The sequence below is a fragment of the Helobdella robusta genome, assembly GCF_000326865.2.
Source record: "Helobdella robusta unplaced genomic scaffold HELROscaffold_6, whole genome shotgun sequence".
Taxonomy (NCBI): domain Eukaryota; kingdom Metazoa; phylum Annelida; class Clitellata; order Rhynchobdellida; family Glossiphoniidae; genus Helobdella; species Helobdella robusta.
The window spans coordinates 346033-362599 of record NW_008705330.1 but is presented as its reverse complement, the minus strand read 5'-3'; the positions used below and the strand labels follow the sequence as shown (position 1 = coordinate 362599).

Here is a 16567-nt window from a genome sequence, read left to right as displayed (position 1 = left end):
TAGCACTTTATAAACTAATTGATTGATTGAATTGATTGATTGATTTTTATGTATATGTTTTTGTCTATTATATGTTTTGTTTCTTTCAGTTTAAGCTAAATAAAATTTTGAATTCTAGTAAACTAATAGATTTAGCAAGTAACAATTGATAAAGATTTAAATATGCGATAGAGATAAGATAACGATAGATGCACGAAAGCGAATTTTTAAAAATTTTTCTGCAAGTTCGTACTGACCAAAAATTGTTTTGATAACATTTGACTTGCGCACTCCGATGTTGCAAATGGCGACATTTTGTTATGATATTTTATGACTTCAAATTTACAGTATATTTTAAATGGTATCATTCGTTAGTTTTAAAAAGTGTTTTTCAAAAATGCAATTTTATTTAATCGTTTTTAATTTTAGTTAATACGGTTTCCGATATGCTTAATTTCATTAATGGAATTGCCGCTTCTCTAGTTACCGACGTTTCGTTTTGCTCATAAAAATGAATAAATTGATAGAAACATTTTCACTAAATTCAATTTTATATCTCGTACAATGGTTTTTGTTGTTTCAACATAGTTCAGGGTTTATGATTGTTTTTCTTTATTCACCATTCAGAGTAACTTCTTCATGAAATGGGTCCACAAGCAGAATTTCTGGAGACCGTCCTTACATGTAAAGGGAATTTTTATGCGCCAGATTTTTCATCGCGTTTCGATGATTTAAAATGTCGCCTTCAAAAATTAGTTATACCAGGTTGATTTTGAAACATATTTATTGAGTTAATTTAATGTTTTAATCTTAATAATTAATATTAATTAAAATTAAAAGTTAAATTTTTGTATTATATGTAAATTTGGCTTGTTTTATTGTTATCATATTCAGATAATGAAAAAAACTTTGAAGTGAAAAAAGTAGAACCTTGGAATAGTGTCCGCGTTACATTAAAACTACCGGCAGATGCTGCATACAAATTGAAGCACTTGGCAGAACAACGGGATGGTATATTACGAGAAATGGGGGTTCTTGCGGTGCAGATAGAGGGAGACAGTGCTATTTCATTGACGATGGATTCTACAAGTCACTCAAATACAAATGTGCTAAATGATAATATCATTTGTTCTTCGTCTAATACTTGTCCAGTAAAAAATGTGCCTTCTAACGATATATCTAAATCACTTTCTTCTAATGTCATATTTGATGGCATGCCTAACTCGATGTCAATGTTGAATCAAATATCTCTGACAGGGACCAAATTAAATGATTGTTTTCAACAACAGGCCAACAATGTACATAAATCACAGACTAACCTCTCATGTACAACTTTTAATGCACTTGAGAATGATTGCAAAGCTGTTACACCAAATATAGGCTACATCAATGATAAAGTGTCTCCGAAAAATATTCATCCTACTATGCCTGTATCTTCGCAACATTTATTGTCATCATCTACTTCTAGTAACTTGGGAATATCATCCTCGACACAACCTATAAATTTACATGATGACAGCCTGATTGGTTCTCAAAATATTTCTTCTTCTAGTCCTCTCTTGGTTAATTTATTAAAAAGTCCTGGCAACAGAACTAATTTCAATAGTTCATCATCACAAGTATCTACCCAGATCATTTGTGAAGCTATGGAACTAAGCTCTTTATCAACACAGAAACGAAAAAGAAATCAGACTAGAAAGTCTAAAAGATTCAAAGAGAGTTCTGATTTGAATTATTTATATTCTGATATTGCTGTCAATTGCACCAAAGCTTCTAGTTTTGGTTTATCATCTTCTCAGTCATCATCATCATCCTCCTCCCTATCTACAACACAGCAAAATGAATCGTTTGGCACTTGGAATCAGACAGCAGTTACAAATGATCATGAATTTAGCTCGATGAATGCAACAAATTTTTCATCTGATTATCAACAAAAATTGAATAATATTTCATCAGAACATTTAGACAAATGTAAAGTCCCATCTAGTTATAACAATTTGATGACAAATGTTTCAACAAAAGCAGGAACCAGTATAGCAAATGTTAATAGTAGTCATTCCTATTCTCTTTGCCATAATAAGAATCATGTGTCATTTCTGTCAACATCTTCAGCATCATCTGTTGCTGTTGATTCTTCACAAATGAAGCACATTGTTTCTAGTCAGACATCACCATCTGTCAGTCACTTACAAATGTCTAAATATTCAAATTCCTCTAATCCAAAAATAATGAATAGTTATGATCAGAAAAATTCTTTGAATAATGTTATGAAAACATCTACTTCGTCAAACCTTTCAAATAATTTTGTGCAGACGCCATCAACATCATCTTCATTTTCGTCATCTACATCACTTATAACACAAACATATATTCAAAATTTTTTAAATCATATTTCAATTGACTCACAATCGAATTTGTTGTCTACTGAAAACCTATTAAACACTAATTCAAGTTTGTTAAGTTATGTGACAAGTGTTCATTCTGATAGGCACGTTGTTCCTTCAACGGCAAGTACACCGTCATCAACCTCTCTTAGCTTACAACCATCACAACCTTACATTAATGCTTCACTAGTTAATTACAAACCAGGCCTGACCTTGCAAAATAGTCTGCCTAATTCTTTGAAAAACATGAACGCACAAATTGATCAGAAAGTAAATCTTAATGATACGTTTGGGGAAAATGGAAGAATTCAATTCCACAATTTGATCAGGCCAACACTGAATGATCAACCAACGGAACTCACCATTAAAACATGGCCCACTAGCAATTCCAGTCACTTTGCCAGTGAAAATAAAGAAGGTTTTTAATTTATTAATCTTCTTTTTTCAATAATAAATTCATTTTTACCCATTTTTTTTAGTGAAAAGTTTATATAATTGTCTGTTGCTTGTTTTGTTTGTATCAGAAGGTTGAGAGCATGATTTCTAAAACTATGTTATAAAATAATTTGTGAGATGTAGTTGAACTAGTGCATAGTGCAGTTTCACAGTCCAAAAATGTTTATGCCCAGGCTCAAACAGTGAATGGCCTTTTTTTATTATTAGTGGCTGACCTTTTCTTTATTTACTTCAATGTTTCACCCTTTTTACCTTATTTATGAACACCATTTTATCAATCGTCTATCTATTTTTATATTTAACACAGTGATTCAACACTGTGTTTTCTACCTTTTTCATCTCTATTTCCAACTATTTCCACCTTCACTGTAACCTGTAGAGATCAAATACTATCTTAAATTATTATATTGCCTTCTGGTGGGACATGCACCCCTCGTTGAGAAACACTGAACTGGTGTATCAACTATATATTTTATAAAATCAGTCTAAACTTTTTCAATTAATATAAATATGTTAAACATTCTACTAAATAAACATTAATTATAATTTTTTTCACAGAATTGACAAATGTTTCAAGCACTTCATTGCCAGTCAAGTTCTTAACAACTAATGTCACAAATTCTATCAGCAATGATGCACTATGTAATCAAATTAACCACTTGTTAAGTTTAAATCCAAATTATACCCAAATTTTAAAAGATATAATGCCAAAGCTTTCTGGTTCACTGGTTAACTGGTCTCCAACAATAATTAACAGCTCTCCAATAAATGGTCATCAGCTTCATCTCTCAAATTCAACAGTTGCAACAAACAGTCTAAAGCACTATGCATTAACTACCAACTTTTTATCATCAAAAAATTTTATAAAATTATCTGAAGATCACTTTGTCAATCCTACTAATAGCAATTACAATAACATTTCCAATGTTAATAACTGTCATTCTGGCTTCAACAGCTTTGCAGAAAATTCAGCAAGTGATAGTACAGTAAAACATGGTACATCACCATCTGAAATTTCACAATTTTCGTCTGATGTAAAATTTGTGTTCCAAAGTACAACTTCAACATCAGTAACATATAATGAGACAGAAACCAGTTTGCAAGCATCAAATTCTAACAACTCATCTAAATGTCCTCCTATGAAAAAGCCTTGCAAAAGCACTGAAGATTCTCTGCCTCAAAGATCAAAAGCTAACTTAACTGTCGCACAATTGTTAGAGCAAGTTGAAATAGCTAAACACAATCAGCTTTCGTTACCTACTTCTGCCTCATTAAAATCAGATGTTTCTATTGATGCCTGCATTAGCACAACTAATTCAAACCCTTCCATAGTTCAACATTTCTGTGCTGATGACAACAATGACCTCAAACTACAAAAACCCATCCAAATGACTGTAGCCCCTGCGATGCCTTATTCTGACAGATGTTATCCCACAAAACCAAACTATAATTCTTTGACAAGAGCTTCATTAGATCCTCTGCCAATGCCAATAACTTCGCCTGGGTATCCACACAATTTAACGGAATCTGTACAAAGAGTCATGGGAGGACTGGACTTTCATAATTCTCCTCCATGCTCTCCTTTGTCTTCAAGTGTCAAATTTAAACCAACATCAACACTTCAAAGTACCTTGCAAGTTAAAACTTGGTCTGTCGATGTTCAAGCTTCGGTTGAATTACCTATCCATAAAGTTTTGTCAACCTACTCTCCACCTAATTTTTCTAATTCTCTTTCTGAAGATATATTGTCAAGTCATGCAAAATATAACTCTTACGAAATAAATTCAAAAGAAGTCAATGATTGTGAAAAAGTGCCCAATGTTTTGGAGCTAGATAATGATAATAGAAACTTGCTAGGAGGAGTTGATGCTAGTGATTTTGATTTTGTATTTAATGTGGAAGACGAAAATCACTTGGACAGCATTATAGCTTCCAGAGATTATGATGACATTGAAAGGCTGGCAGGTACATTTGCTTCCAACATTGATGATTGTGATATAGATGAGGCAATGCTGATTGGGGAGGATGATTCAGAATCATTGGAACAGCAAGCGCATTTAAAAGATGTATCCGATTTGATTAAGAATGACTATTTGACAATTAATTCAGTTAAAACTAGTGAACAATGTCTTAACACTGTTTGTCTGCCAATTGCTGAAGATTCAAATGGAAATGCTAATGGTCCTGAGCATCAAAATTTACTTACCAGTAGAAATGAAAATACATCTGAAGAAAGCGGAAAAACATTGGAAGAGAATGGCACAGAAAATAAACATGACATAAATAATCTTGGCAATTTTAATCTCTCCAATAATAAGAAAATAAAAAGAAAAGCCGTTGCATCAAAAAAAGATAATTCAAATAATATGATAGCACATGAAAATAAAAGTGAATCTTTAGTTGATGATATAAACAATTCAAATGTAACTAGAATGTCTACAAGAAGTAGTAATAAAGCCAAATGTATGCCTGCATGCTCATCAACAACGACAAACTGCCTATCAAACTCCATTGAGCCCCTGGTTGTGTTAACACCTACCACAAATATAAGTCTTAAAGAAATAAAAAATGATAACAGTACTATATCATCAACAACAACATCAACAAGAAACATTATACAAACTCCTCGAAGATCTGGTAGAACGATAAAAAAAACTGAACTTGCTCTTGAGTTAACACCATCAAAATGTTCAGACAAACCTAGGAGAACGTCTTTGCGAGAACATTACATCAGCAAAGAATCACATGCAGATCAGAGCAAACCAAGCAATACAACTAAAATTCAAATAATATCTCTAAGTATTAAGCAAGATAATCAAGGTAAATTGCCAAAAAACAAAAGCACCCCAACTCTGAGACGACACAAAAGCAACAATTTGAGTCAGACTTTAGTTTTGAGAGAAACAGATGAATCAAATGATGACATACAAGTCGACAAGAAGGACATGATTGAAAATGACAGAAATTGCCTCAGTGACGATACACTTGAACTTTCTATTTCATCAGGTATGCTTTTTATTATTTGTTGTATTTTTCCATGAATTTCAATTACATGTAAAGCTTACAAAGATGTGGAAGCTCTTTGGTTAAATATGGTGTGGTTGATGGATCTAAACTATAAAAACTTATACTTTTTACTTGCTATTTTATATCATAATACATGTAATAAAATATTGCATAATTTTTTTTTATTGCTTTCAAATATTTAAAAATTAATGGAGACTGTATGTTTTATTTTTCTCTCAATTTATTTGTTTCATTGAATTTTTCAATGCTACTTGGTAGCTACAAGTTTAGAAGTTCTTGTTGATAGTCGAATTTTTGCATAATTTTTTTTTACAGTTGTTTCAGTTTTTTTCTTGTTTGATATTTAATGAGTCAGCGTAAATGAAAGAGCAAAACTTGCATCAATGTTTAAGGAGAGGCTGTACCAAGCTTACATCAGCATAAACCAGAAAACTGGAATGTGAGCTCAATTGTTACAGAATAAGTTGATCACTGAGTTGCATTGTTATATTTTTGGCATTTATTTTTATTTAAGTCAGAATCCAGATTTGAAACTGTCGCAATCATATATATATATATATATATATATATATATATATATATATATATATATATATATTATATATAACACGTATGAAGGAACTGGAAAAGTAATTGTATTTTATTCAATTAATATTGAAATATGACCAGAAGATTTGATTACCAAAAAGTAACGAAATTTAACATTAATTTGTGGTGCAACAAATTTTCAGAAAAGTTTGTAATGTTTATTTCTTTATTAGCGAATGTTTAATTTTTACAGATGAATCCGTTCCAGCCAAAAAGCAAAAGGTTTCCTAGACAAACGTAAAAAGTTTTCATGGCTTTTTCAAATGAAAATTTACATTGGAATTTTTGTCAGAAACAGATGGAAAGAAGCAGCAAAGTGATTCTTTTGTTTGCAAGTAAATAGAAAGAAGACTTGTATAAAAACTGTGTCATATTCTTTTCTACTAATTTTTTTAGTTTGTTTAGAATATATCAATGTATATATAATTTTATTTTGAAAATTTGAAATGTTCTAATTTATTTTACAGCTTATCACCTTTTTACATCTTATCAGAATAATGGTGAACGTATGATATTTATGATTGTTCGTATGTGTGCGTTTAGTGCTTCTTTTTTTTTACAAACATGTGTGAATTCTCAACATACATGCATACTGCACACATGTATTGTATATATATATATATATATATATATATATATATATATATATATATATATATATATGTATGTATATGTGTGTGTGTGTACTATGTACATGCGTGTTCATAAATAAAATTAAATTGTGTAAATTTTAACACCAATTTATTTTGTTAAATCAATTTAGTTGTGTTGCATGAAAGCCCAAAGATACACTTTTTCAAATAATTTAGAGTTAGTCTTAATGAATATAATGATTAATAACAAAATAGTAGATGTTATTTCTTGCCCTCAACCATGATTATGTGGTAGCCAAAATTTGTTTTAACGGGAGGGTCTGTGTAGATGGCATTTTGTAAGTTGCTAACTGGTAAAGCAAATGCTGCATCTTGAAATGCACCGACCATGCTTCCACGTGTCATCCAACCCAAGTCACCCTGCAAAACATTATTTGTAAAATTCACACGTGTTATCTGATATGCAAAGTGTCAGAGTAGGAATTTTTTTCTGAAATTATTTTTTAAGATTGTGTTTTTTAGAAGATAAATCGTAAAATGAGGTAATTTCACCAAGAATAACATTACATTGATTGATTTTAAGTCGTGATAATAAGGTAAAATTATGATACAAAAGTTGAAAATTTTTTATGGAAGTAGGAACCCAGAATCTGAGTCAGAATTTTTTGAGGGGCAGAGTAGGTATCAAAATTTTTTGAGAGGTCATATATTTATCATCCGGCTCCGACACTCTGCTGACAAGTACCGTTAAAATACTAAATTTATTTTTTCAATTGACATTAATTCATTATTTAATGAGATGTTAATTTGCATATAAATGTTTTAAGGTAAAATAAAATAAAATTTAAATGTAAACCCCTTTCTATGAACAATCAATCCAACTCAAATTTACTATGTCCCAAAAATTTTAATTTAGATCTCGCGTTACAAAAGGCAACTTGTATTTTATTTACTAATCTTATTTGAACTCACCCCTTGACGAGCTTTATCTTCACTATATTTGGAAGCAACTTCATTGAATTTTTCTCCAGCCTTCAATTTTTCTAATGCTTCTAAGATTTTGGACTGTTTCTCACAGAGAATGTGACGAACCTAAATTTGGTTTCAATAAAGTAATTGTATTCTTCTAATGCAAAGAGTATTCGAACATGAAGTAATAACTGTATAATTACTTTAACAGCTGTGCCACTTTTGCTCTGCTTACCTCCACTGGCAGCATTTTCAGCTTTTGATGAATTGCCCTCATCTGTTTTCAATTTTCCACTATTTTTCTTTGCTGGCATAATGCAATTGGAGTCTGTCTATTACAAAGTAATTGTATATAAATTTCAATACAATGTCTGAAATGCGAAAAGTGATTCAAACCATTGTCTCATATTTGTACTTTGGTATATCATGTTATAAACTGCTATCTGACAAAAGTTACATAGATAACATAAGTTACAATTACAGTATATAAATAACAATCCTTGTTATCTTCTTACAGTAACAATTAACTCTAATTCTGCACTGGATGTATCTGTAGTTTACTCAATTTCTCATGCAACATTTTTGTCACTGAAGTATGTTTTGCTTTCTCAAAGCTCAGTCTTTTTTCTTAATGATAATGAAATCATTAATTTTTTTGAGTATTTTTCTCACCAACATAAAGGCTGCAAAATAATTTAATGATGCTATGGTCATAAAGTGTAATCACAACATGATTTATAATCATAACATCGTTTGCAGCCTTTTCAACACAAAGACTAATGTAGAGGATGGAAATGATATAGGTAAATGCTAAATAATTAATAATAAATAAGTTGGTAATACCTTACAAAAAATTCTATCACCATTCTATTTAATTATTGGCACCGCTGACTACAATTTGGGCAAAATTTCATTTTTTAAACTACATTGCTACAGAATTGCACAACTTTCGAACACATATTCAAGGCTATTTAGCCAACGAGGTTAACTTCATGCACCTCAAATACTAGGCGACCTACTCGTAAGTAGAAGCTTTAATAAATTAGCTATAGAGAGTTACTTAAAAGTACATGACATATACTATTATTTCTACATTATCATTATTGTTTGTTATAAAATAAAAAAATTATAAAATGTAAGCAAAATAATCAAATCCATAATTGCCGATTGATTGTGGTCACTTGGTTTAATTAATAATATATAAAATAATATGTGTATAATAAAATAACAGAACAGTGGCACTAGCTACCATAATATAAATTAAAAAGTATAAAGTTCATTTTTTACTATAAATATAAACTATAAAAGTATTATAAATAAAATAACTAAAAAAAAGATTTGTCAATTAATCAAATCAAATCAAGAAGGTCAGGTCACTGAGTTAGCTCAGTCGGTAGGAGTGTCACATCTTGAATTTGTATGTCTAACTGACAAATAATATCTGTGTCATCATGTATAATTGTATATGTGTGGATAGCATAGTCTTTGTAATAACATGTAAGTAAGCAGATGACAGAGCCAAGGATAGGCACTATGTGACTATGGCTATAATTTATCTTCTATTATAATTTATAATAATAATTTATAATTATAATATATAATATAATAAAAAAGTAAATAAAAAATATAATATAAAATTATAATAATTATTATTTATAAAAAAAATTTAGAAAAATAAAATTTTGTCATTATTTGATAATTTATGCCAACAGTAATGTAATCGGCAGCAACAAAATAATTGTTCACTCTAGAACACAAAACTGAAGGTCTTACTTACTCGAAACGTCAAACGTTTATTCTCGTTTGTACGGCCAGTTACGAAATTTAAAAAGTAACTTAAGTCTTGCTTTTCGTGTAAACAAGTAACTAACTATACTAAGAACGTGTTGACAATGTTATGGAAAGCTAATACAAAAATGAAATTTTCAGTTGAGACCAAGAATAGGTCCTATACTCTTCATCATTGACACCAATAATTTTCTTATTAATTTTAAATTAAGACAATGAAATTTATTTTTCTTAAATAGATAATTATGATACAATATATAATAGGTAAGTTAGAAATCATCGCACCGCCCAAAATCCAAAAATTGGTTTTTATTTACATTGTTGTTATCATTATTTTTTAGTGACCATACAAGCCATGACGAGCTTCTGTTTATTTGTCATTACCATGGATATTATTATATAATTATATATTATTTTAAAAAGCTAAAAATTGGTAAATTTTATCAAATAATAAAGTTTTGAAAATTATAATAATAATAAAGTCATTTTGTATAGCGCTATGGAAAGCGATTGAGGCGCATTGTTATTACAAACAAATTGTAACTTGAAAAAAATTATACTGCAATAAAATTAATTTCTAGCGATTGAATAAAATTTATGTGATGTGATCAAAGATCCTAAATTATTAAGGAACACTTTCTATATATTTATATTTTTTATATATCTATGTATATGTATGTATATAATATCATAAAGATCTTTGTGTTTTCAGAAATCTTAAATCGTGTATCAGTACGAAGCCGCTGAATATTTGTTTTGATTCGTTTAAAAGTACGATTTTGGAATAGTGCCAAAAATATATTTTGAATTTATTAACTTCTTTAAATCGCGCAGTGTTCAGGTTAATTATTTTAATTTCAAGTAATTGTGTTAATTTATTTATTAATTTTAAACTTACCAATAAATTTATTTTATTATTTTATATAAAGTTCAAGTTCTTGTTAGTCAACCAATCAATGTCAATCAGTAAACCATCAATCAATCATTTCATTCTGTAATTCACTACTAACTGATATCTAACTTTTTATCTGATAACTTTTTATCATTTTGTATTCTCTTAAATATTTTATCTGATGATTTTCAATTTTTTGTTGCAATTTCAATTTAATAATAAATAAAAAATTTAAATAAACACAAGCAACCTGTAATGTAGTTGAATAGATATATAGACTGATAGACAATACTAAATTATAAAATGATACACAAATCAAATTGACACACAGACCAGCTAGAAATAGATTGGAGGCAATTACTTATTTAATTAGTAAAAATTTCTATGCATTAACGATAAACCTATTATTAAAATAATGGGCTGCTCTCCTTTCAGCTTTGAATAGATGATGGTGGTGGTGGCAGGCGAGAAGAACTACAAGCACATTGATGAGGGACCAATCAGAAAGAGGACGACGAGGAATGCCGATGGAGATGCTGATGATGATGAAGGTTGATGATGATGATGATGATTATAAAGATGATTATGAGGGTTGCTAATAATTAAGGGTGATGATGGCAAAGGTGGGTGATGATGATGATGATTATAAGCGATGATGATGATATTAATGATTTCCACATGTATGCGTCCAGCTCATTCGAAGATGTCTTCCTTCCTCGACCCTTCAACCTTCTCTAAACTTACCTTCTCTAAACTTCATCCTCATTTTAACAGAAACACATCATCCACCACTGCATAAACAATCTTCAACCATGCACCACCAAACAACTTTTTTTTGTCTTACTGTACATTTGATCTTCATTCTCTTTAGCAAATATGACTTCGTTTTTGGCTTCAGTGGAACTAGATGCATATGTTAAACACATTCTACACACACTTCATTCTTCATACATTGCACACATACATACCTACATGCACTCAAATACATACGTACATGCACTCAAATACATACTTGCATGCATAAGCAGATATACATTCACATATATACAGACCTGTACACACACACATGCACATTGCACAAATCCTCTGTTGAGCACTATGAAAGCATCCACTTAAGTCATCTGCACTGCACTGGTTCAACTAACATCCTAATACTTTCAATGTTTTATAATTTGTTGAGGAGATACTTGAAGTAGCTTCACATGCTTCAAATGCAGTCAATCAACTTTTTAAATTAAATACACTTCGCTGAGAGGTTGCATTGTTTTTGAAAGAGGAAGTAGTCACATTCCAGGAATTCATAAATCATTACTGTACCTAATTGTTTAATGCTTGTCATCATTTCGTCTAAAATCAGTTTTTAAAATGATTTGTTTAATGTTTGAAGCGATGAACAAAACTAAACAGTGCATTGCAAAGAAGCATTTTTTATTTCCAGACAATGGGATGAGGGTTGGCTCAGAGTACCAAGCAGTCATTCCTGAGTTCCTTCCAAGTTGGTTTCTCGCTAGTTCCGTCATTTTGTTATATTCTATTCAGCTCGTGTCTTCTAATTGTTGATTCAAATGTTATTCCACACAGGTTCCAAGCCAGAGACAAAACACGAAGCCATGCTTGTTTGGTCGCCTAATTATGATCATTTCGCCGATGCTCAAAGTTTGACAAATATTTTCTTGTTTCATTTCATTTTAGAAACTGAATTATAATACTAATACTACTAACATTGTCGGCAACAATAATTTTAAAAGAACAACATTATTAACTGTCTTATGATATTTGTAATAAAAATTTAAAATTGAAAAATAAAAGTTGAAGAGTACACGAACGAAGCGAAAGAGAAGCATGGCTACAACGCTGAACAGGTTCCCTCACTTCCCCTCATCATTCAACTTTTACTTTTTTCTTCTTGATTATCTCGTTAAATTTATGCCACTATTCACTGTTCAAACATTCATTGTTTCTCATCTAAGTCTCTGCTTCATGCTGATGCTTCCAATTTATTCAACAAGTTTAAATATTCAAATAAATTCTAACTTTAACATTAAAAAATAATTGTCGACTGAACTCTCTCTTGGGTTATGTCTTGAAGATGAGGGATGAATAAGTGAACATCATTCCATGATAAGAATGATGATTCATCTCATCACACCATACGCATTCACATCGTATTTGTCATAATGCAAAATAAGAACTGGTTTACTGCCCGCACACAGGCACTGGGCATGCTGTTCTGGCACAAGCACAACATCGAGAAGGCCCTGAAGGATCTCAGCAACTTCACCCCCTTCCCAGAAGATTGGTCACCCGAAGATAAAGTACTCTTTGAACAGGCTTTCAGTTTCCATGGCAAAACTTTTCATAAGATCAAATCTATGGTTTGCATATTAATTAATTAGTTAATTAATTATTTATTTATTTTGGCCTTCAATATTTTTGCTCTATATTGATTTGTTACTTTTCATTTTGTACGACAGAATGATTGAAATCTGGCAAGAATTTTTTACTAAAAATTATTTCTTCCATCCCATCATGAAATTACATCACTTCAGTTATTTGGTACTAATAAAGATATTCCTGTTTGTCACTTATGCATTCAATTTTTTGTTCATTCGTGTATTCGCATTCATGTTCACTTGCATGTTCACTTGATTGGTTGATTGGTTGGTTGATTGATTGGTTGTTCAGCTGCCTGACAAGACGGTAGGCAGCCTTGTGAAGTACTACTACTCATGGAAGAAATCTCGTTTGAGGATGAGTCTCATTGACAAGCAGGTTCACAAGGTCAACAACAAACGAACATACAGGTTGGCTAGCTGGTTGGTTGATCAATTGTTGGTTGATTTAGTTGATTGATTGATTGATTGCTTCTTTGATTGGTTTTTTAGTTGGTTGACAGTTTGGTTGGTTGGCTGATTGGTTAGTTGGTTGATTGTTTGGTTCTTTAATTAGCTGATTAATTGGTAGGTTGGTTGGTTAGTTGGTGCCTGATTGGTTGTTTGGCTAGTTGATGTTGATGTCGAATGTTTTCATTATTTGTTGTTTGCTCTTTTTTCAAACATTGTGCTTCTTGGACTTCTTTTACGTTCAAAGTTTTTAATAATGTTATCAGTTAATAGTTGTTGCTGATCAGTTAGTGTGGATTGAATAGATGTTTGGTGTGTACATTAGGGTGAAGAAGTCGGCAATGGCGCGTCGTTTGGAGACAATGAGAATGGCTGATCGGTGACTCAATAATAATTTCGTCTTCCAAATTACTTCTTATTATGCTATAAAGATTAATTGATCATCATCATCATTCAATTTCAAAATGTTGTAGCGAGGACGATGAATCGGATGCCTCGAGCGATAATGAGTACGACACAAATTTCAGCACTTCCAAGGATCAGGTTAGATGAATGACAATCTTACATAAACGTATTTGTCCCATTTTATTGGGCTTTGAAAATTATTTCATCTCACTTTAAAGTGTTAAGCTTCAATTATTTTATTATAATTTTTTTTAACTTCACAGAAGGATGATTCAAAATCAGCAGCAACGAACGCAACCTCGACCGGCAACAAGCAACAAGCTGCTAACAACAGCAACAACAACACAAACACAGGCAAGGCGGGGTTTGGTTCGCGTAAAATTTTGCACGATCCCCACTTGAGAAACAAGAGACGCCCCCCTCGAGGCATCCACCTGAACGAGGCTGCACTGGAACTCATCGCATTGGGACCGCCCAACCAGGCAGACCTCGTGCTCAGAAAACTGGACGTCGAGTTTGTTAATCTGAGGAAACAGGTTAACCATTTTATTTTGATGGCTCAGATATGCTTCTTGGCTGTTATTGTTGGTCATGCTTATGTGATAGCAATGTGCACGTGACTTCACCCAACCTCCATCTGGCTGATTGTTGAACAGGTGCAAAGGAACAAGCAGTTCATAAGTGCCTTGAAGGAGAAGACCAAAGGAGGCCTTGCAAACTACCGCTTGTCAGAGGTTTGTTCTTGAAAAGTTATTTCAAATGTTCTCCAAATTGATGTAGTTCATATGCAAGTTCCAGTCATTTTATAATTAAGAAGATTTGTTTGAAGTCTGCTAAATAAAAATTTCATATCAATCACACTAGAGCTCAACAAAGCCTGTTGGAAAGTGGACCAATGAGGAGTTGTTGCTAGCAGTCCAAGGTTAGCTTGCTTTGCTTGCTTGTCTTGTTTGGCTGGTAGTAGTGGTGGTGGTGATGGTGTTGGTGGATGTTTCTTCAACGTTGCTATGTATTCCTACCTGAATTTAATGATCGTTTTGTGGCTGCACAAATTAGCATTCAGAACTATTATTAGAGAGAGGTGTCAACAACAAACACAAGTGCAAGTAAATAACCTGAACGAAGGCACCGCACACATTGCATGTGATTGCTGGGAATCTCTTTACATTTGAACCTGGCCACTTCAGCAGTAGTGCCAGGCATCATAACCACTGCACCACCGCATCGCCGTATTCACACTCGATATTTGTATTCAACTTATAAACATTCCGACATCTTGCACGCAGGAGTCCGCAAGTATGGGAAGAACTTCAAAGCGATAGCGGAAGTGATCGGCAACAAGTCTGAAACGTTGGTTCGAAGTTTTTTCATCAACTACAGGCGCAGGTACAACTTGGATGATGTGCTGGCAGAGTACGAGCGGGAGAAGACCAAAATGGAGGGGGCGGTGAAACGAGTGGATGAGGTCGGTGCATGGTGTGTGTGCGTCATCACAATTGTTGTCTTTCATTTCGTCAGCATGCTTCATTGCTATCATTTGGCTTCACAAACCCTCCCGAGCATTTGCGTGAATGGTGCAGCTGACATTTGCAACGCCGATACATTGCTCATGCTGTTGCCATTGTAGTTGCAACTGTAGTTACAGAATTTCAGTACATTGCGTTGAAGGCTTAATTAACTTTTCAAAAGATTGATTAAACATTAGGTGCAAAGTGTTGTTATTTTACAATATATTATACGCTCGCTTCATTGCTTTGTTATATATTATATCTTGTTGTTTTTATTTTTTTTATTTTCTTGATCCCGTGATTTAACAATTTATCAGCACAACAACCCACCAACACCTCAACCCACCACACAACAACCCACCACACAACAACCCGCCACACAACAACCCACCACACAACAACCCACCATACAACAACCCGCCACACAACAACCCACCACACAACAACCCACCAAACAACAACCCAACACACAACAACCCGCCATCATTAACAGTCGACAGGAGAGAAACTGTTGAACGCGCCTGAGAAAGAAGAATCATCAGACGTGATCATGAAGCCGCCACACAGACCACCATCAGCTTCCTCCTTTGCAACAAACATGGCCACCAACGGCGACAACCCGGTCACAACACGCAACGAACAACAACTACTTGCACCACTTGCTACTTCATCATCAATCACGCCAACCTCATCGCCGTGGAAGAGGTGTGCATAAAATTTCAAACGCCCTGTCCAGATGAAAACGAATTTATTTTTATTCTATGTTATCTTGGCATTTTTGTTTATGTTTTTTTTATTATTTCTTCAATAGTAATACAGATGAATGAATGAATGAACGTTGGGTTCCATGAATTGCTTCATTCGAGTTGTTAATTTTTCTTGCAAGCTCCTGAGCACGTGGTGCAGTAGGGAATGGTCCAGTAGAGTAGATTTCATCATCGGGTGCAAGTGTTCTTCTTTCAAGACCATTTTCTTTCAAACGCTGTTGTACATCGCTCGCAGATTATTTCACTTTTTGTCTCCAACAGTTTAATTTCTTTAATATTTGGTGGCGGGATCGTCTGTTGGGTTTTACGAATTAATTTTTTTGTAACGTACTTTCCATTCATTCAATTCGTTTTTCATTTACGATTTT

At 32.6% G+C, this 16567-nt stretch overlaps 3 protein-coding genes across 3 annotated transcripts; 2 read left to right on the top strand and 1 right to left on the bottom strand.

The window, feature by feature from the left end:
* Window positions 1-623: 623 nt before the first annotated feature.
* HELRODRAFT_163970 (hypothetical protein) lies at window positions 624-5860 on the top strand (the record flags this gene model as incomplete). Its single annotated transcript, XM_009029048.1, has 3 exons — window positions 624-744; window positions 874-2781; window positions 3378-5860. The coding sequence occupies 3 exons, from the start codon at window positions 624-626 to the stop codon at window positions 5858-5860; spliced, it is 4512 nt and encodes a 1503-aa protein (XP_009027296.1).
* A 1428-nt stretch (window positions 5861-7288) lies between these two features.
* HELRODRAFT_163969 (hypothetical protein) lies at window positions 7289-8310 on the bottom strand (the record flags this gene model as incomplete). Its single annotated transcript, XM_009029047.1, has 3 exons — window positions 7289-7447; window positions 8000-8119; window positions 8200-8310. The coding sequence occupies 3 exons, from the start codon at window positions 8308-8310 to the stop codon at window positions 7289-7291; spliced, it is 390 nt and encodes a 129-aa protein (XP_009027295.1).
* Window positions 8311-12065: 3755 nt separating this feature from the next.
* HELRODRAFT_69024 (hypothetical protein) lies at window positions 12066-15551 on the top strand (the record flags this gene model as incomplete). The annotated part of the gene is made up of 9 exons (XM_009028997.1): window positions 12066-12186; window positions 12258-12332; window positions 12486-12538; window positions 12890-13051; window positions 13362-13496; window positions 14191-14460; window positions 14581-14658; window positions 14789-14846; window positions 15211-15551. 9 exons carry the CDS (start codon window positions 12066-12068, stop codon window positions 15549-15551), a joined length of 1293 nt encoding a protein of 430 aa, XP_009027245.1.
* Window positions 15552-16567: the final 1016 nt, after the last annotated feature.